The sequence below is a fragment of the Amia ocellicauda genome, chromosome 5 (genome assembly GCF_036373705.1).
Source record: "Amia ocellicauda isolate fAmiCal2 chromosome 5, fAmiCal2.hap1, whole genome shotgun sequence".
NCBI classification, from domain to species: domain Eukaryota; kingdom Metazoa; phylum Chordata; class Actinopteri; order Amiiformes; family Amiidae; genus Amia; species Amia ocellicauda.
Genome location: NC_089854.1, coordinates 20,455,167 through 20,475,134, shown reverse-complemented (window position 1 = coordinate 20,475,134; position 19,968 = coordinate 20,455,167). Strand labels below are relative to the sequence as shown.

General features: G+C 54.5%; 1 protein-coding gene across 1 annotated transcript in view; it reads left to right on the top strand.

Moving 5' to 3' along the window:
• Window positions 1-19,968, top strand: part of bptf (bromodomain PHD finger transcription factor) — a 41,688-nt gene that overhangs the window by 16,425 nt on the left and 5,295 nt on the right. Inside the window, exons 6-30 of the mRNA XM_066704248.1 lie at window positions 817-1,026; window positions 1,198-1,385; window positions 1,548-1,903; window positions 2,113-2,244; window positions 4,093-4,222; window positions 4,358-4,493; window positions 4,709-4,978; window positions 5,132-7,640; window positions 7,803-7,927; window positions 8,195-8,323; window positions 8,495-8,645; window positions 9,109-9,232; window positions 9,989-10,247; window positions 10,389-10,556; window positions 11,811-11,965; window positions 12,199-12,313; window positions 12,705-12,946; window positions 13,299-13,536; window positions 13,620-14,401; window positions 15,756-15,838; window positions 16,794-17,019; window positions 17,582-17,880; window positions 18,020-18,193; window positions 18,417-18,609; window positions 18,726-18,810. Of these exons, the coding sequence (XP_066560345.1) occupies window positions 817-1,026; window positions 1,198-1,385; window positions 1,548-1,903; window positions 2,113-2,244; window positions 4,093-4,222; window positions 4,358-4,493; window positions 4,709-4,978; window positions 5,132-7,640; window positions 7,803-7,927; window positions 8,195-8,323; window positions 8,495-8,645; window positions 9,109-9,232; window positions 9,989-10,247; window positions 10,389-10,556; window positions 11,811-11,965; window positions 12,199-12,313; window positions 12,705-12,946; window positions 13,299-13,536; window positions 13,620-14,401; window positions 15,756-15,838; window positions 16,794-17,019; window positions 17,582-17,880; window positions 18,020-18,193; window positions 18,417-18,609; window positions 18,726-18,810 (7,479 nt within the window). The remainder of the gene's footprint in view (window positions 1-816; window positions 1,027-1,197; window positions 1,386-1,547; window positions 1,904-2,112; window positions 2,245-4,092; window positions 4,223-4,357; window positions 4,494-4,708; window positions 4,979-5,131; window positions 7,641-7,802; window positions 7,928-8,194; window positions 8,324-8,494; window positions 8,646-9,108; window positions 9,233-9,988; window positions 10,248-10,388; window positions 10,557-11,810; window positions 11,966-12,198; window positions 12,314-12,704; window positions 12,947-13,298; window positions 13,537-13,619; window positions 14,402-15,755; window positions 15,839-16,793; window positions 17,020-17,581; window positions 17,881-18,019; window positions 18,194-18,416; window positions 18,610-18,725; window positions 18,811-19,968) is intronic.

Here is a 19,968-nt window from a genome sequence, read left to right as displayed (position 1 = left end):
AATTAACCAAGTTCATTAAATAATTGAGACTGCCATTGAGATGGTTGACACTGCGACCCTGTAGCACACCTCCTTCTGTAAAATATTACAGAAAAAGAACAAACACAATCCATCCTGTGACGCCGACAAAAGCCGTGTCCCATGTTTCCGAGCGCCGGTTTGTTCAAATCCGAGGGCTGAAGAGTGGTTTGTTTCACACACGCTCATCTGTTTGTATGTGCCATGGAGTTTTTGTTATATTTGGCTGTGCCTTATCCTTTGCTTGGCCAGATTATCTGCACATTCGTCTGTGCTGCTCCAGATCAGTCACTGCTTATGTGTTGAGTCGATTATAAATAATCAGAAGTGATTGCTCAGGGAAAAGACCAAAAGAGCAGCCACTAGAGGGAGCTATTGGCCTTGAAACTTCATTTCATTTTCAGTTGTAATTAGTATTTTTTCTATGTACTTCTGCCTCATGAGTGAGAAGATTGTCAAATAGTATAAGCTTCAGATGATGCAATAATACCCTTTATTGTATATATTTGAATGGACATTTAACTAGTAATCTTTTAGAACATCAATGTTTTTGTAATGAAAATCACTCCCACTCCCTCGGTAATTGACCAATGAAATAAATTACGACGTTATTCTCTGGTCTCTCTCTTAAGCAATTTGATCCCCTGTACTCCCCCGAACACACCAAAACAATTAAATTATCTGCTTTACCAGTACAGCAGAGATCCCACACAACAATCCAGCACTCTGTGCACTGGAGTAAACAAATCGACATTCCACAAAAGTCTTAAGTGTGATTTTTCTTTGTCTTCTGCTCAGAAAAAACTGGACTGAATAGATCTGGAAATGGGGACAATGCAGCTGCAGGGGCCCCCAGTCAGCCCCATTCTCAGGCTGGGGATGAGAACAGCAACAGCAGCCTGACCTCCAGCTCGGAGCTGCAGAGCTCCTCGGCCCCCAAGGGCCCAGAGGATCCGGACATCGCAGACAAGTCGTCGCAGTCTTCGGTCACCAGCCAAGACGAGACGGGTACACCCTCCCTTGTACTATGGGTTGTACTATTGGTTGTACTATTGGTGCAGCTTGTTTGTGAGTGAGTGTGTGTCTGTTGTGTGTCAGTGAGTGTGAAAGTGTGTGTGAGTTTGTGTTACTGGTAGACTTACTGGTAGGCTGCTTTAAACTCCTGTTGCTTGTTGCCAGGCGAGGGCAAGATGGACAAGTCGAACGGTGAGGGTGGTGACGGTGCGGGGGCCCCCCGGGGGACACCAGGCTCCACACGCATGGTCACGCGGCTGCGCAACCCCGAGAGCAAGCTGAGCCAGATGAAGAGCCAGCAGGTGGCGGCCGCGGCGCACGAGGCCAACAAGTACTACAAGGAGGGCAAGGAGGTGAGCTAGTTTAAAATGTTCTGTAACGTTTCTGCTGGTGGAGAAACAGCATCTCTGACCTTTGACTCAAACACAAAGTTCTTTAGAAGGCATTCTGGAAGCTCTAGAACCAGTCAGTGCCTTCACCTGCTGTGTGTTTTTACCGAGTCTCCTCTCCCCCAGGTCCTGGTAGTGAACTCCCAAGGGGAGGTGTCCCGCCTCAGCACTCGGAAGGAGATAGTGATGAAGGGCAACCTCAGCAACTTCTTCAAGCTGGGCCAGGAGGGCAAGTACCGCGTCTACCACAACCAGTTCAGCACCAACGCCCTGGCGCTCAACAAGCACCAGCACCGCGAGGACCACGACAAGCGACGCCACCTCTCGCACAAGTTCTGCATGACGCCCGCCGGCGACTTCAAGTGGAATGGCTCGGTGCACGGCTCCAAGGTGCTCACCATCTCCACGCTGCGGCTCACCATCATCCAGCTGGAGAACAACATCCCCGCGCCCTTCCTGCACCCCAACTGGGCCTCGCATCGGTAAGGCCTTCTCGCTTCCTTCAGCTGGTGTGGTTTGGCATTTTCCAGAACCTCACCAGGAACACCATATCGCTTTTTTCATCTCTGGAGAGTTTTACCTGTGTATTTATTCTTGAAGTGTCACGTGGTTGTTCCCTCCGCCCTTCTCGCTCTCGGCCGTGGCGCTCGCCCATCCCGTTTCAGTGACCACGGTTGTTCTGTGTTGGCAGGTCGAACTGGATCAAGGCGGTGCAGATGTGCAGCAAGGCCCGGGAGTTCGCCCTGGCGCTGGCCATCCTCGAGTGCGCCATCAAGCCGGTGGTCATGCTGCCCGTGTGGAAGGACGCGCTGGGACACACCAGGTAAGCTCCAACACACCGCAGTGATGGTCACCGCAGGGAGTGGCAATGCCAGAAATATAAAGACAACCTCTCAATGTTTTAGGAAAAACATTAGCATTGTCAACTTTTAACCCCTTTATGTATGTATGTATGTATGTATGTGTTATACGGACGGATGACAAATTAAAGGAAAAACCAACATAGTGTCTCAGTAAGGTGTTGGGCACCACGAGCCACCAGAACAGCTTCAATGCTCTTGGCACAGATTCTACGAGTCTCTGGAGTCTACTGGAGGGATGAACACCATTCTTCCAAAAGATACTCCCTCATTTGGTGTTTTGATGACGGAGGTGGAGAGCGCTTGTCTAACACGTCGGTCCAAAATCCCAAATCTGACACAGGTGTTCAATTAGGTTGAGATCTGGTGTGCATCAAACCATTCAGTTAGCTCTCGTGCCCTGTGGATGGGGGCATTGTCATCCTGGAAGAGACCACTCCCATCAGGATAGAAGTGTTTCACCATAGGATAAAGGTGATCACTCAGAATAACTTTGTAATGATTTGCAGTGACCCCTCCTTCTAAGGGGACAACTTTTAACCCCCTACACTCCTATGCGTGATCTCCACTCCTCTGAATCTGTTTTTTTTTAACTGTTCCTCTTACTCGTCTATGTTCTGTGGGTGACGGGGCTTTCTCTTCTTTTGCTCCAAAACTGTGGAACTCTCTTTCTTCTGAGGTTAGACATGCTGAATCTTTTAGTATTTAGTATCTTCTCTTAAAACTCACTTTTTTAGGACTGCTTTTCTGTGATTATTTTGTGATTTATTATTGTATTATTTTTTAAATTAGTCTGATTGTATGTTTTCTGTGTTTTTTGTTTTTTTTGTATTTCAATGTTTTTTAATTTTTTTCTTGTAAAGCGTTTTGAGATGCTCAAAAGAGATTGAGATGTTTTAAAGGCGCTATAGAAAATAGTTTTATTATTAAGTGGACCCAAACCATGCCAAGAATATGCCCCCCACAGCATAACAGAGCCTCTGGACCCCCTCACTGTAGGGGTCAAGCAGTCAGGCCTGTACCGTTCTCTTGGTGTCCCACACATGCACTCGCCCACTCGAACACGAGCCAGTTTGTGACTGAAGCTCCTGCCATTCGCGCCCCAATAATGACCCCTCTTTCAAAGTCACTTAGATCCTTTCCTCTTGCCATCTTGATCCAAACTCGAGGTCAGCTGGGCTTGCTCAGCATTTTTATACATGGCACAGAGCATGATAGGATGTTAATTGCTTAATTGTATCATGCAGTACACCTGTTTGGAGGCATCTGCATTCGTTATGTTCCTCATTTTTCAGGTTTTTCCTTTAATTTATCTCCCGTCTGTACATATTATAACAGTGAGACCGGATGTAAGAGGGATGCTATGTACAGTTTAAAGACTTGAGCAGAAAAGAAGAAAAAATATATATATAAGTTGTTAACCAATAAATAACTTATTTTGATGTTCTTGTGAGGAGTCCCAGCTGTCCTGTTTAGAAGCTGTCCCTGTGGACGTCTATAAAGCTGGGCCGGGGGGAGGCAAGGGGCAGACGCTCGGTATGGGGCAATATTTACTCTGGAGCGCTACCTGTTCCTCCAGCGTTACCACATCTTCCCACTAAAGGCCGGGGCGGCTCTTTCATGCAGAAGCAGACGCCGCCCCCCCCCCCCCCCCCCGGCAATGCAATAGTGGTTTAAGAGCTTGGCGCTGTTCTCTGTGGACACTTCAGACCTGCTGTATGGAACCATGGCCCCCCGCCAAAGACAACCAGGGAGTTCCCCCTGGTGGCCTTTGATGGGAGTGGGCTTGAGCTCCTTGTCTGCGTTTGCAGGCTACACCGCATGACCTCCATCGAGAGGGAGGAGAAGGAGAAGGTGAAGAAGAGGGAGAGGAAGCTGGAGGAGGAGGAGACGATGCAGCAGGCCACCTGGGTGAAGTACACCATTCCCATCAAGCACCAGGTGAGCAGCATGGACCCTGTGTCACGCCAGAACACCCCAGCGTCCCCGGTACCGGCCGGGAACTTCACCCTCGCCCCCCCCGCTGGTTCCCCTCGGTCTAACCGCGCCGTGCCTCCTCTCGCTTCCCGTCCGCAGGTGTGGAAACAGAAGGGGGAAGAGTACCGCGTCACGGGCTACGGCGGCTGGAGCTGGATCAGCAAAACCCATGTCCAGCGCTTCCTGCCACGGCTGCCGGGAAACACCAACGTCAACTACCGCAAGGCCCTGGAAGGCAAGTGTGGCCCCTGGGTCCCCCCACCTGTTACTGGAGCCCTGGACATCATGCTCAGGCGCTTCTCCACTATTGCGCACTCACACAATCACTCATTCACACTTTCACTCGGGTCTCTCTCTCTCTTGCACACTTTGACTCACTCACTCACTAACTGCAACTCTTACAATATTAATTAATTCATACATTGACTTGACTGGCTTTGTCTGTTTCAGCCGCTAAGAGTGGGAAGGAGAGCTCAGCCTCCGACCTTGATAAGCGGAAACCTGCCTCCAAGGCAAGAGCGGAGGCCGAAGCCCAAGAGAGAGAGAACTCCTCTAGAGAGTCGGCCAAGAGCTCACCGGAGAAGGACCAGGACTCCAGCCTTGGCACCGAGGCTGCAGAGAAGAAGGAGGAGAGTCCAGCAGGCCAGGAAGAGGAAAAGCTGGCGGAGAAAATGGAAGTCGACGCCAGTCCTGCAGCCCTGGAAACAAAGGAAGAAAAAGGTATTTGTGTTTTGTCAGTTCATGCATATCTGTCTGTGTTTCATCGCAGGATAAGCCTGTTATGTCTGTTCTCTAAGCAGCAGGACGGCAAGGACACGCAGACGTCCACCAGGGACAAAGGAAGGTCTAACCGTGTATGTGCATGTTTTCCAGAGAAAAGCGAGAGCAGGAGCCAAGGCATGGAGGGGAAGCCCATCAAGGACGAGGAGGCGGAGGAGGATGAGGAGGAGAGGAAGCCGGAGACGCCCACGGCCAAGACCTTCTACGATGATGTGGTGAACGTCAGCGAGGGCTTCCAGCTGCGCACAGCCTACAGGAAGAAGGTGAAGGCCTCCAAGCTGGACGGCCTGCTGGAGCGCCGGGTCAAACAGTTCACCCTGGAGGAGAAGCAGAGGCTCGAGCGGCTCAAGCTGTCATCTAGGCCGGGAGGAGCCCCGGAGAAAGCCATGTCCCTGGCCCCACTGAAGGTCAAAGTTGAGGAAAAGCTGGTGGTGGCCAGCGCTGCGGACAGGACGGTGGCCCCTTTGATGGTCAAAGCTGCCAGCTCATTGGCGGAGGCTGGGCTGTCCAGGCTAGATCCCCTGAGTAAGAACAGTTGTCCGGTTTCTGTGGGAGCCGCTCCCAAAGAGCCTGAGGCCCAGGTGGCCATGTGTCCCACAAGGGCTGTGCCTGAGAACCAAATATGCGGTCAGCAGGAGAACGGGGAGAAGGTTGCGGTAGGGCCCCCCACCGTGGAGACCACCGACCGACCGCTCAGCCATTCGCTTCACAAGGACGGTGATGCCGCTGCCATGGGACGACAGCCCGGGCCTGAGCCTCAACCGCAGGAACAGTTAAACAAGGTTCAGAGCTCAGGGGATGCGGACAAATTTGACCTGAAAACAGACTCGGCAAGTAAAGATCAGGCCCCTGCTGCCCCCGAACCATTGCCCGAACCCATCAGGACAGAGAACAGCAGCGATGTCCAGACTGTAGCAGAGCCTGAGAGCACCAGCACTGCCACAGCCACCAGCTCTGCAGCGCATGGCAGCAACTGCGGGGACACCGGCAACCAGGTCACATCCTCGAGAGAACCGACGCCCCTGGCGCAGGCAAGCCCAGAGCTGAACGGCAGTACTCAGAAGAGCGAGACCCCGGGGACAGTGGCTGTCGGCGAGCTGGATTCCCAGACTGAGCAGAACAGGGACTCGGAGACACCGGCGGATCCCACTGTCCCGGAGCCCAAGCAGACCGAACTACCGAACGAGCTGGGCCGGGCAGATCCGGCAGAGGACGGTTCTGAGCCGATGCTCACAGAGGAAAATGGCAGGAGGAACAGCTATGAGGAGAAGGGATCGGAGCCAGAGGGCCAGATACAGAGGGACACAGGCATCGTGAGGGTGGAGGAGACCGTAGTCCACGAGACGGCCGAGGCGGACACCCTGCGGCCGCCAACCCCGGTACAGATGAACGGCAAAGACGTGGCAGAAACAAAATCCATCCTGGACTCCAGACCGCCGGCCAAGGAGCCCTCGAACACGGAACTGGCCAACAACGTCGAGGGGCGGGTCAACAATCTCACCAAGACGGCCGACCCTGACAGTGAGATCAGGGCCCTGTCGACCAGGGAGGTGCCGAAGCCTCTGATGAACGGAGACCTTGCCGCAGAGGGGACGAAAGAGAAGCAACAAAGCCGGGACCCACTGTCTCTGCCAGCCAGTCCATCCATGGTTCTCGATGGCAAAGACAAAGGCTGTGGGGGCGACCAGGAATACCTGCCTCCTCTCAAGGTGGCCAAGCTGGAGAACGACGTGGACGAGACGGTGGACTCCACTGTGACGTCGCCGCGGCCGGACCTGAGCTGCAGCAGCAGTGCGGCGGTGGACACTGGCAAGGGCAAAGAAGGCCTTGGCAATATCGAGGGCGAGCCCATGGAGGCGGAGGGCTCGCCAGCCGAGCATATTGTCCCATCCCCCATCCCCTCGGCGGAGGAGTCCAGCCTCAGCAATGACTTTGTTTCGGATGAGGGCCACGCCCAGTCGGAGGCCAAGGCCGAAGCCAACGGCAGGGAGGAGAAAGGGAAGGAGGAGGCCGTGAAAACCATCATCACCCAGGTCACCACCACCACCACCACAACCACGGTCTCCACTGAGTCCAAGACGGTCCAGATCGCAGAGGTGTCCAGCACACACTGTGGCAAACCCGCGACGCTGTCGACGGCGGAGAACTGCGCCATCTCCACGCTGACCACCATGACCAAGACCACCGTCACCAAGGTCACCTCGCCGAGGCGGGACAGCCAGGCCGACTCCGTGGTCTCCGTAACTGAGGAGAGCAAGACCACGGTCACGGCCAAGCTCACGGACTCCACCACCAATTCTGCCGGCGCTGCCTCGGTCACCACCATGACCGTCAGCAAGGAGTACTCCACCAGGGACCGGGTCCGGCTGCTCAAGTTCTCCCGGACGAAGAAGACGCGCTCGGGCACAGCGCTCCCGTCATATCGCAAGTTCGTCACCAAGAGCAGCAAGAAGAGCATCTTCGTTCTGCCCAATGACGACCTGCGCAAGCTGGCGAGGCGGGGGGGCATCCGGGAAGTGCCCGTGTTCAACTACAACGCCAAGCCCGCCCTGGACATCTGGCCCTACCCCTCGCCCAGGCCCACCTTCGGCATCACCTGGAGGTAGGCGCCCTGTCCCGTTCTCGTGGATTCATTCATTTAATTGATTTTTTAATTTATTGATTGCTTTTTTAAACAAAGCAACTCCGATACATGGCGATCTGAAGACTGCAGGTGTGCAGGTGATGTGTGACGAGAGGTAATGGAGTTTAATTTTAACCCTAGGTACCGCCTGCAGACCGTGAAGTCGCTGGCAGGAGTCAGTCTGATGCTGCGTCTGCTGTGGGCCTGTCTGAGGTGGGACGACATGGCAGTGAAGCCGTCCACCACCGGGGGCACCACCCGCACAGGTGAGGATGCCTTATCTGTACCTTCACATCATAGCACGTGACCAGGGTGCTGCCGGATTGCTCTCCCAATACAACAGGACGAAGCGTGCAGAGGCCGGGGGCTTGGCGGTCTGTGCTTGCGCACAGAGAGGAATTTTGTGCCGGCAAGTCGCACCCCAGTAGCATGTCTGTGTGCTAAGCTGTACGTGTTTGTGACCCACACCGTCCATATTGGACATAAGAACAGGAAACTTTGAGTAAAACTGACTCTGTCTGTCTCTCCTGCAGAAACCTCTGAGACAGAGATCACCACCACAGAGATCATCAAGCGCAGAGACGTGGGGCCGTACGGCATCCGCTCGGAGTACTGCATCCGCAAGATCATCTGTCCCATCGGCGTCCCGGAGACACCCAAAGGTAAGCCATTGGCAAGGTGACACGTCGGGGGTTTGCATGAACCCATAATGACACTTTCCAAACTGTATAAAAAGCTGTGAAAATAAAAATATTCATCAATAAAACTGTAGATTTAATGTATTTCGATGCGCCTGTCAAATAATTCCTTTGTTTCTCAACATGTTCGTAAAGAAACGCCAACACCGCAGAGGAAGGGCCTGCGCTCGAGCGCCCTGAGGCCCAAGAAGCCCGAGGCCCCAAAGCAGACGGGCCCTGTGGTGATCGAGACTTGGGTGGCGGAGGAGGACCTGGACCTGTGGGAGATCAGAGCCTTCTCAGAGAGGTAAGGGACTGCCACACCCCTTGGGCCCCGGGCCCCTTCGTGCACGGCGGCTCGCCACAGCTGTGGCCCTGATGACCTTTTCCCTGATCTGACTTGTTTGACTGTCAGAAACTGCCCTTTGCTCTCTGGTGATGCCCGTTTATGCACCAGCCTCTTAGTTCCCGTCATCCTGTTCCTTGTGTTTCTTCAGTAGTTTTTTTACAGGTTTTTTTTTAGCGTTACCATGGCCGCCATCTTCACAAATCCAAAAACTATCGAAAAAGACCATATCATGTTATTTTATCTAAAGAACCTTTGCCGGTTCACCCGGTTTGCTTAGCCAGCGGTTAACTCGTCTGGAGAGAGATTCCTGTGTTTCCCGTGCATGTCTCACCCCTGCCCCGTGGCGCTGGTGGTCTCGGGGGGGCATGTCCCAGGGGCGTGTCCCGCAGTGCCTCCTGTCAGTGCTCTCTTGTCGTTGCAGGGTGGAGAAGGAGAAGGCCCAGGCCGCCGAACAGCAGGCAAAGGTTAGTGAGCTGAAGAAAGCAGAGGATTTCAAGGCCCAAATGGAGGCTCAGTTAAAGCAGCAGCGATTGGCTGCTCAACAGGTGGGAAGACAGCAGGCTACTCCCACCTCGTACCGCAATGCAATGGCTTCACTGAACTGGGTGGGGGGCACAAACCCATAGATGCATAAAGGGGCTTGCCACTCGAATGGCATCAGTTCTGTTTTCTGTTTTCCTGTATGAAGCCTTGACTAAAGTAATAACTAATAGGCTTTGCTTATAGACTTGCTGATTGCATGGCCCAGCCGATGCACTTCACAGCGTTAAATGCAAGAGCCAGGGATGCTGTGAAGAGAAACACTGGGGAGATTGGGGAATCTGGGAGTTTAATTTTGCATCGCATCTGTGACGCGCAATTTTATTTTAATAGCTTGAATCACAGCATCCGCTGTGTGAAACCGCACTGCGATAGTGTCTTGATTTACAATATGAATGGCTTTTAACCTGCCTGTCAAAATGGGTTGATTGTGCAAATGTGGAATTGGGTTGAATGCGCAGTTGAAAAGATAAAACAGTAATTGCCTAAGCAGTGATAACAAACTTACTGTCCAAGTTTGTTGTTACCCTGTGTTTTGTTGACTCGGTCCTGTGACCAGTGTTTTAATCATTTGCATGACAAATACAGAGCAACTGCAAAATTAACACTTATAAAGAATGAATTCTCTAGAAGCTTTGTAGTCTGAGAGGAGAGCTGGTTGAGTGAGTGGTGTTGAGGTGCAGGAAGTACTGCAGGCGTGTGACGGACTGCGTGTTCGATACGGCACCCTGCTGACCTGCTCCCGTCATCCTGTCGTCCAGAAGCGCCTGGAGCAGCAGAAACAGTCTCCTGTCGCTGGCACAACCCCCGCCTCCACCGCCACGCCCACCAACAGTGCAGTCACCCCTGTGGCCACCCCCCAGAAGGTCATGGTCGGTTCCCTGACCAGCCAGGTCACCCCCGGGACCAAAGTGGTCCTGGCCACCAAGATGGGCTCTCCTGCCGCAGTGACGTTCCAGCAGAACAAGAACTTCCATCAGACCTTCGCTTCTTGGGTCAAGCAGGGTCAGAGCAGCCCAGGTGAGAGCTGGGGGGTCCACAGGTCGTGGGAGGTGGGGGGGACAAACCCTCGAGCAACGCGCTGTACCCAGAATTCACCAGAACAAACCCAGCTGTATAACTGGGTCATTGTATATAAAAATACCGTGCGTGTCTTTGTAGCGTCTACCAGTTCCGTAGCCACGGTGGCCACCACGGTCGCCACGGCGGGCCAGACGTTCCAGATCACGGGCAGCCCGGTTACGATGGCAGGCAAGGTGATCACGGCCAAGCTGCCCCTTCCTGCCAACAGCAAGATCGTCACTGTCAACGTGCCAACCACGCAAGGAGGTATGCAGCCAGGGCGTGGGTTGGCAGGGCGCAGGGGTGACAGGACGCTGGGTGGCAGGACAGGAGTGACCGCGCGCTGGATCAGAAAAGGGGGTTGATCAACATTTCTTCCAGATGGGGATAAAAAAAACGGCAAAACTAATAATAATAAATAACTTAAAATACACAAACTAACTGTAAGGACAAATTTGGATTTTGTATTCGAGTGTCTCCTCGTTGGTTCTTTGTGGGACAGTTTCTTATTCTTTTGAGGAAGAGGTGGGGAAAGGAATAAAAAGAGGAAAGGGGAGCTGAATTGGTTTGAGCTGCCGCACGCGAGGGGGAGCGGTCCGCCGTCAGCGGATAGGCTAAATTACTCCGCAAATAAACACAGTTCCCCTCTAGCCGGGCCCGCAGGTCGTTAAAAAGGGGGTATTAACAGACAGTGTGTTTTTCCAACGCGACTGTTTTAACCGTTGTTTGTTTTGGAAATAATTAAGGAAGTGAGAATGAATACAAGGTTCTCCTGAGGGCCGAGCGGACAGGTAGCTCGCTGTGCGTCTTATTTCATGTTTCTCCGCTCGCACACGATCCAACATTTTTTCCAAGAAGGTGCTGGTTTGAAGCCGTGCCAGGCTCACATCCTCTGCCCTGGTTACTTCTAACCCCCATTGAAGACCCGAAGGCAAAGTTTTCATGACTATCTTTCAAGGATCAGTTGTGGCTGAATAATTAAAAGGAGGGGGGGAAAAAAAGATAAATAAATATCGAGACCGAGCAGGAAGTACATGTTAATTTCTGTCCACATGAAAGCATGAAAGTCCTGGCAAAAACAAAATGTGAAAGATGTGCTTGCTCTCCGAAAACACAAAAACAAAACGCAGGTCTGTGTGTGACTCGGGAGCGTGCCAGGACGTGGGGGGGGAATCAAGTCGGGTCAGGGGAACACACTCTCCAGTCACCGTGGAAACGGCTGAGACCTCAAAAACTAAATCAAAAGACGGACAAAATGTCTGACTTTATCTTTAATTTGGTGGCTGTTTGGGTCAAAGTGTCCCATATATTATAAATGCAGTTTATGTATTTATGAAGAAAAATTGTGAAATGAAAGATCTTTGGAGAGAGTGACCTTAAAATTAAAAAAGCAGATTCAAAGCAACCTTGGCTTGTCAGCAGGTGTGCGATCTTAGGTGTGCAGATTCCGGCAAATCCCACAGCTGTCTAAATCGGATTATTTTTCTTCCTTCCTTCTCCCCCCACCCATGTGGTTCCCAGGTGTGGTTCAGGTCCAACAGAAAGTCCTGGGGATCATTCCATCCAGCACCGCAGGGAACCAGCAAACCTTCACTTCATTCCAGCCGCGCACCCCCACCATCAACATCCGGCCCAACACCCCCGTCAGCGTGGGGGGCTCCCCGACCACACAGCAGGTAAGGGTCCCCGAGTGACTGTAGGACCTGGGAGGCGCTGCACGGTACACCAGCCTGGGGGCTCTCGGAAATGCCAGCGCCTGGTGAAGCGGTGGTGTTTAGATTTGTTCTTCACTGAAGCATTGTTTCTTCTTTTCTAAGTGATTCTAAAGTACTAGATTTGACTAAGCATGTTTACACGACAATTTCACACAGTAACTGTGTCTGTATCCGTGTCTCTGTTTGTCACGCAGGTCATCTCCGCCGGGACGCAGATCCGCGCAGGGATGACGGTGATCCGCACACCCCTGCAGCAGACCGCCACCCTGGGCAAGACCATCATCCGCACGCCGCTGATGGTTCAACAAGGTATTCTCCCAGCCAGTAGGTCCCTCTCCCTTCCTCTGCTCCCGTGTACGGCTGCATGGCTGTGTGCGGTGCGGCTCGCGGCCCGGCATGCTTCACGGGCCAACGCTGGAGCCTGCGGAGAGAACCTGCCCGATCCCTTGCGGCTTCTTCATGTGTTTGTTTGTGTTCCGCCATCTTCACCTTCACCACAGTCACATTCTTGCAAGCGGCCGTTTAAACGTAGTTGTCGATTGATGTATCGGGTGGTGGTGGTGTTGTCTTGAGCGCAGACAAGTGGTATGTCCTGATCCGTCACGAACGCCGATGGTCTGTGCTGGTTGTGAATGGTCTCTCCTGACTGGCACAGTTTGTCAATTACAATACAGTTTATTTGTGTATTTATCCCCCCCAGCGGGTCAGACGCAGCAGGTGGTGACTCAGATCATTCGAGGGCAGCCGGTCTCCACCGCCATCTCCAACGCCAGCACAGTGCACACCAGCACCGGGCAGAGATCGCTCACCGTTGGCACCCCGCCGCAAACCGCCACCCCTTCCGGCCTCCCGGCCAGCCCCCAGACCCCTCAGGGCCCCCGGCCTCAGCAGGGCCAGGTGAAGCTGACCCTGGCGCAGCTCACCCAGCTGACACAGGGACAGGTGAGGACACCAGCGGGAGCACGACAGGAAAGTACCTTCAGAGACAACCTCTCATTTTCTTTGTTTATTTATATTTATATTGATATCTGTGTATGTGTGTGTGTTGTTCTGTAGTGATGCTTGAGTGGAGAGTTTGCAGTTGTTGATTTCCTGTGTTTGTGTTGATGGATGGATGTAATTGGCGAAGTAGTGGAATTGGCATCAGGGAATATAAAGAGTGTGTGTGTGTGTGTGTTCCAGAAAACAATTGTGTGTCTTTCCCCTCTGTGCCCGTGACCCTGGAAAAAGCGTGCTGGGCCTTAGCAGTGCTGTGTTCTTGCCGTGTGTGACGTGTGCTGTACTGTCTGTGCAGGGCGGGAGCCAGGGCCTGACCGTGGTGATCCAGGGCCAGGGCCAGACCACAGGGCAGCTGCAGGTGATCCCCCAGGGCATGACCGTCATCCCAGGGCCCGGGCAACAGCTCATGCAGGCCGCCATGCCCAACGGCCAGCTGCAGCGCTTCCTGTTCACGCCCATGCCCCCGCCAGCCTCCTCCGCCAGCGCCACAGTGACCGCCGTCACAGCCACCACCACCACCCCGTCGGTGCCAGGTACAGACTCGCCATGTGCTGGAGTCCCAGGTAACATCCTTGGGAGGCTTCGTACTCACGCCTGTCTGTCTCTGAACCAACAGCTCCCGTCGAACAGAAGCTGGTGCAGCCGCAGCCTCCCAACCAGCCGATAGCGCCGCCGAAGCCCCAGCTGGCGATGCCGGTGCAGCAGCCGGTGCAGCCTCTGCTCCAGTCTCCCGCCCCGGCACCGGCCCCCGCACAGCCGGCCCAGCAGGCCGCCGCCCCGGTCACTGCCGCCGCGCTGGCCCCTGGCACGCCCCCCGCCACGCCCCAGGCACACCTGCCCCTGCAGACCCCGGCCCAGACACCCCTCCAGTCCCCGGTGGCCCTGGCCCCACTGCCAGCCGCCCAGACTCCGTCCCCGCAGGCGAAGACCCTCTCGGCCACGCAGACTGTGAACACCGCGTGCGCCAGGCCTCCGCTGCCCCTGCCGCAGCTCTCGCCGCAGCCCATCCCCACACCGCCACCCCCCCGGCCTGCGCTGCAGCTCCAGCAGCCCCAGCTGATTGCCGTGCCGCAGCTGCAGCAGCAGGTGCAGGTGTTCTCGCAGATCCCGTCGCATGTTGCGGCGCAGATCCAGGCCCAACAGGGTGGCGCCAGCGGGGCGAGCGGCGTCCCCCAGCAGATCAAGCTGCAGCTGCCCATCCAGATCCAGCAGGGGGCGCAGGTCCAGGCGCACCAGATCCAGAACGTGGTGACCATCCAGACGGCCAGTGTGCAGGAGCAGCTGCAGAGGATCCAGCAGCTTCGTGAGCAGCAGCAGAAGAAGAAGCAGCAGCAGCTGGAGGCCAAGCGGGAGCAGAGTCTGCAGGCCTCCAGCCCGAGCGACATCATCCAGAAGCAGGTGGGCAGCGTCACCGTGCATGTGTCCCGGTGTCTGTCTGTGTGCGTGCGTGCGTCCCGGTCTCTGTCTCTCTCTGTCTGTCTGTGTGCATGCGTGCGTCCCGGTCTGTCTGTGTGAGTGCGTGCGTCCCCGTCTCTGTCTCTCTGTCTGTCTGTGTGCATGCATGCGTCCTGGTCTCTATCTGTCTGTGTGCGTGCATGCGTGCGTCCCGGTCTCTGTCTCTGTCTGTGTGTGTGAGTGCGTGCGTCCAGGTCTGTCTGTGTGTGTGAGTGCGTGCGTCCCGGTCTGTCTGTCTGTGTGAGTTCGTGCGTCCCGGTCTGTCTGTCTGTGTGAGTGCGTGCGTCCCGGTCTGTGTGTCTGCGTGCGTGCGTGCGTGCGTCCCGGTCTGTGTGTCTGCGTGCGTGCGTGCGTCCCGGTCTCTGTCTCTCTGTGTGTCTGTGTGAGTGCGTGCGTCCCGGTCTTTCTGTCTGTGTGTCTGTCTGTGTGAGTGCGTGCGTCCCGGTCTGTCTGTCTGTGTGTCTGTCTGTGTGAGTGCGTGCGTCCCGGTCTCTGTCTCTCTGTGTGTCTGCGTGCGTGCGTGCGTGCGTCCCGGTCTCTGTGTGTCTGCGTGCGTGCGTGCGTCCCGGTCTCTGTGTGTCTGCGTGCGTGTGTGCGTCCCGGTCTGTCTGTCTGTGTGAGTGCGTGCGTCCCGGTCTCTGTCTCTCTGTGTGTCTGCATGCGTGCGTGCGTCCCGGTCTGTCTGTCTGTGTGAGTGCGTGCGTCCCGGTCTGTCTGTCTGTGTGAGTGCGTGCGTCCCGGTCTCTGTCTCTCTGTGTGTCTGCGTGCGTGCGTCCCGGTCTCTGTGTGTCTTCGTGCGTGCGTGCGTCCCGGTCTGTCTGTCTGTGTGAGTGCGTGCGTCCCGGTCTGTCTGTCTGTGTGTCTGCGTGCGTGCGTCCCGGTCTCTGTGTGTCTGCGTGCGTGCGTGCGTCCCGGTCTCTGTGTGTCTGCGTGCGTGCGTGCGTCCCGGTCTGTCTGTCTGTGTGAGTGCGTGCGTCCCGGTCTGTCTGTCTGTGTGAGTGCGTGCGTCCTGGTCTCTGTCTCTCTGTGTGTCTGCGTGCGTGCGTGCGTCCCGGTCTGTCTGTCTGTGTGTCTGCGTGCGTGCGTGCGTGCGTCCCGGTCTCTGTGTGTCTGTGTGAGTGCGTGCGTCCTGGTCTCTGTCTCTCTGTGTGTCTGCGTGCGTGCGTGCGTCCCGGTCTCTGTCTGCGTGCGTGCGTGCGTGCGTCCCAGTCTCTCTCTGTCTGTGCCCCCGTCCAAGTATCTGTATATCTGTGTGCGTGTTCTTCACTCTGGTTTAACGCTCAGCCGGTGTTTACAGGTGGTGATGAAGCAGAACGCGGTGATCGAGCACCTGAAGCAGAAGAAGACCCTGTCTGTGGCCGAGAGGGAGGAGAACCAGAGGTACGGGCAGGGTTGGGGGTCCGCCGCACTCAGTCAGGGTGACACACGACAACCCCTCTGTCATGTAAACATGCAGAGTTGAATCAGAGTTCCTTAACGAGGGATGGGCTCAGAGGGGGGTGGGAGGTGTTCACACGATTGGGAAAGACTTGCTTGTGGTTTTACCGAAAGCCCCCAGAGGGGTGGGGGTTGAGGGGGTCTTTCTGCGGCATCGCCTGTACTGCGCTTCGTTGCATTTATTCCTCCGGTCTGGGAACCAGCGTGACCCCCGACCCCCACAGCTGGGAGATCCTGCGCAGCTCAGATGGGGACCTTTCCCACACGGCGCTGAGCAGCCCGGCTCACCCAGCCCTCTCAGACTCAGACACAGAGTCCCCGTCTCTGCAGCGCTCATCAGTGCCACAGAAGCAATGGGCTTTGTCTCGCCCCTGGAGTGCTGAAGTTACTGAATAGTTGGGGTGTTTTCTGTGCAACTGGCCGTGTGGTTCCTAAACCAGGGCAGAGGCACCATAAAAAAGCCAGGAAGAAGCTTGGCTTGAGTGTGGAGAGGGACTGGTTAGAAAAGCACCGGGGCAGATGGCCCACAAGGTCAACTGCCCTCCTTCTGATGGTTACGCTTGTGATTTATTTTTGTGCAACATTTTTTTTGTAGGAGGTGCCCTTCCCCAGGGTGACTCACAAAATACACATCATTCAACACAAACGCAAAAAAAAATACAGTCCTGGTCATGTGAAATACTATGTCCTCAAACAGGGCCACAGTTCAGGCACACGTAGCGATGTGGTAAAGCTCAGACCAGGGCAGCGGTGTACATCTCACAGTGGGGTCCAAGCTGCGCCCACACCGGTCATGATAAGAGCTGTAATTAAGACACCGCACTCATCAAAGCACCTCTCTGATTCGTTCCTCCGTGTGTTCTCTACACCTTCTGTCCCTGCCCATTCCCCCCCCCAGGATGATCGTGTGCAACCAGGTGATGAAGTTCATCCTGGACAAGATCGATAAGGACGAGAAGCAGGCGGCGAAGAAGAGGAAGCGCGAGGAGTCGGTGGAGCAGAAGCGCAGCAAACAGAACGCCACCAAGCTGTCCGCCCTGCTGTTCAAGCACAAGGAGCAGCTCAAGGCCGAGATCCTGAAGAAGAGGGCGCTGCTGGACAAGGAGCTGCAGCTCGAGGTTCAGGTGAGGGCAGCCAAGTGGTCTTCTGGTTCTGTTTAGGTGGCTTAGAGAGCATTATTGTGAGAGCTTCTGCTATAGATTGCATTTAAGTGTGAAAATGAGGGATATATTTGGGTTTGGGGTCAGGATTAGAGACCCTAGTAAATTGTATTGCTTTTCTATAGTCTTATCTGGATTGGGTGTGGGTTTGTAGGGGCCTGGCTTGGAATGTTTGTGTCAGCTGGGGTTGGGCAGCAGGCTATTTTTAAGGGCTACAAATGGGGCAGGTGCCCTACTGATGACTACAGAGGTTTGTAGTGAAAAGTCTCTCCTTTTGGAATATTATTGACGCATTAGGCTAAATACGGTTTAATTACGTACATTCTTGGTGGTTTTAAGAACAATTTCACCACCAAAAAAAAAAGGAAAAATCGGAAATGAGAGAATTTGATAGTTAGGTTTTAGATTGGGATACAGATGAAGACTGGAATAGTCTAACAGTTACATTTAGGTAGTTTAGAGAGAGAAATTTAGTTTTATTATGCAGTTAAATTCAACATACATGTATCTTTGCTTCTGCGCCCAGGAGGAGCTGAAGAAGGACCTGAGCAAGCTGAAGAAGGAGAAGGAGAAGGCCCAGGCCGCTGCGTCACAGGCAGCCGCCGCCACCGCCGCTGCCCAGGCTGCCACCCTCGCCTCCCTCGCCTCCGCTATGGCCTCCCCCGGCTCGGCCGCCGCTGCGCACAAGCGCAAGCGCGAGGACGAGAGGGAAGCGCTGCCCACCAGCAAGCCCAAGAAGAAGAAGATGATTTCCACTACCTCAAGGGACGCCAAGAAGGACACAAAGCTTTACTGCGTCTGCAAGACCCCCTACGACGAGTCCAAGTGAGTCCCCCGAGACCCCCCAATCGTCATACATTGTTACTATGTGTGTGTGAGAGAAAGCTGGAGAGATCGAACGTAAAATGGTGAAAGTGTGGCTGATTTGGCGGCCGGCGCACCTGACCGTGTGTTCGGCCTCCAGGTTCTACATCGGCTGCGACCTGTGCACCAACTGGTACCACGGCGAGTGCGTCGGCATCACGGAAAAGGAGGCGAAGCGCATGGACGACTACATCTGCAACGAGTGCAAGCGGGCGCAGGAGGGCAGCAGCGAGGAGCTCTACTGCATCTGCCGGACGCCGTATGACGAGTCGCAGTAAGTGTGTGTGTGTGTGTTTGTGTGTGTGTGTGTGTGTGTGCGCGCGTGTGTATAGATATTGTGACGCCGCAGTGGGCGACGCGATCAGGCATCACCCCGAACTGCCCGGCACCTGATCGTGGCGCCCAGTGCAGCATCACAAGATATAGACAGTTAGTTGTTGTTTGTGTGAGCGCTGTTTTCCTGCCCGTCTCGGACCAATGCCTGCCCTTCTTCCCAGGTTCTACATCGGCTGCGACCGCTGCCAGAACTGGTACCACGGGCGCTGCGTGGGCATCCTACAGAGTGAAGCCACACTGATCGACGAGTATGTGTGCCCGCAGTGCCAGTCCACCGAGGATGCCATGACCGTCCTGACGCCGCTCACCGACAAGGACTACGAAGGGTTAAGAAGGGTTCTGCGTTCCTTACAGGCAAGATCTCTCTCTGGCTCTCGTTCGCTCATTCACTCTCTCATTCTCTGTTCAGTTGTCCTGGATCACTAGACTACATAACTTTTATTTTTCTTCTCCCTCTCTCTTCACGACAGGCTCACAAGATGGCCTGGCCTTTCCTGGAACCTGTCGACCCCAATGACGCGCCAGATTATTACGGGGTCATCAAAGAACCAATGGGTAAGGCTCATGATTTTGAAGTCTTGGATCAAGTCCCCACGTAGTCTCCTCTGTTCCAGGGTGAAAAGGTTCAGTTCCTCAGTCTCTCAGTAGGACATTCCCTTCAGACCTGGAATAAGTCTGGTTGCTCTGCTCTGAACTGCCTCTAGAGTAGCGACTAATGAACTTAACAGTTGTATCACGCAGAGAGCTAAACATCATAATTTAAAAACAAAATGTGTCCCAGTTAAAGCAGCAAGTTTGTTTTGGCAGTCTTTATGGAAGACTAATCCAGACAAGAGCTGCTTTTACCCTCTGCCTGACCCTCCTCCCACGGGAACATCCCTTTGCCCGAGGCCGACTAACTCAGATCAAACCTACTGCCCCTCCCTGGTGGAAGCATGCTTTATGACGTTTGCTCAATGGGATAAAACAAACTCGGTGCCGTGTGGGCAGTGAGGGGCTCCTGCAGACTGTGGGGGGACGCACCAAGTGTGGGGGCTTGTAGTGCTGCGGCTAAACCAGACACACACGGCACAGAGTAAGCCAGTACCCTCCTGTGCACCTCAGGGGTCCAAGCCCCCCGTGACCGAATCAAACCCTACGCCTGCCCGGGAATCGTGTTTGTGCCGAAGCAGTAGAAAGTTTTCTGTCTGTAAGCCGAGATCGGGCCCAGCTTCAGGGGGTTTGTTGTTTTTGTTTGTGTGCTTTACCAGCGGTGGGCCGGCATTTGGCTCTCCCTCCCCGCGTTAAATAAACCCCATCAATCTCTCTGACATGCGGAGCATCCCGGGCCGCGGAAGTGGTGGCCGGCTCCGTGCTCCCCGCTCACCTCTGTGGTCACGGGGAAGTGGAGAAAACAAAACAGGCTGGACTCGGAGACTGCAGAACTGCACACTGGAAAATCCCCAGTCAGCGGTGGGACCTCGATCCACGTCAATCCAAACCTCACGTCAATAACTGATCTCTTTAATCGGGCGATATTGACGGAGGGGTAGAAGTTTAGTGCTTAGCATCTTGGCTGGTTATAGAGTCACATGAGCGAGAGAGACGGAGAGCAAGAGACAGAGAGAGAGAGAGAGAGAGACAAAAAGGACCAACATATGAAGCAGAAATTCCAAGAAATTGAAGAGTCTATCAACCAAAACCTCTTCTGGCAAACCCTAAAAAATATAAATC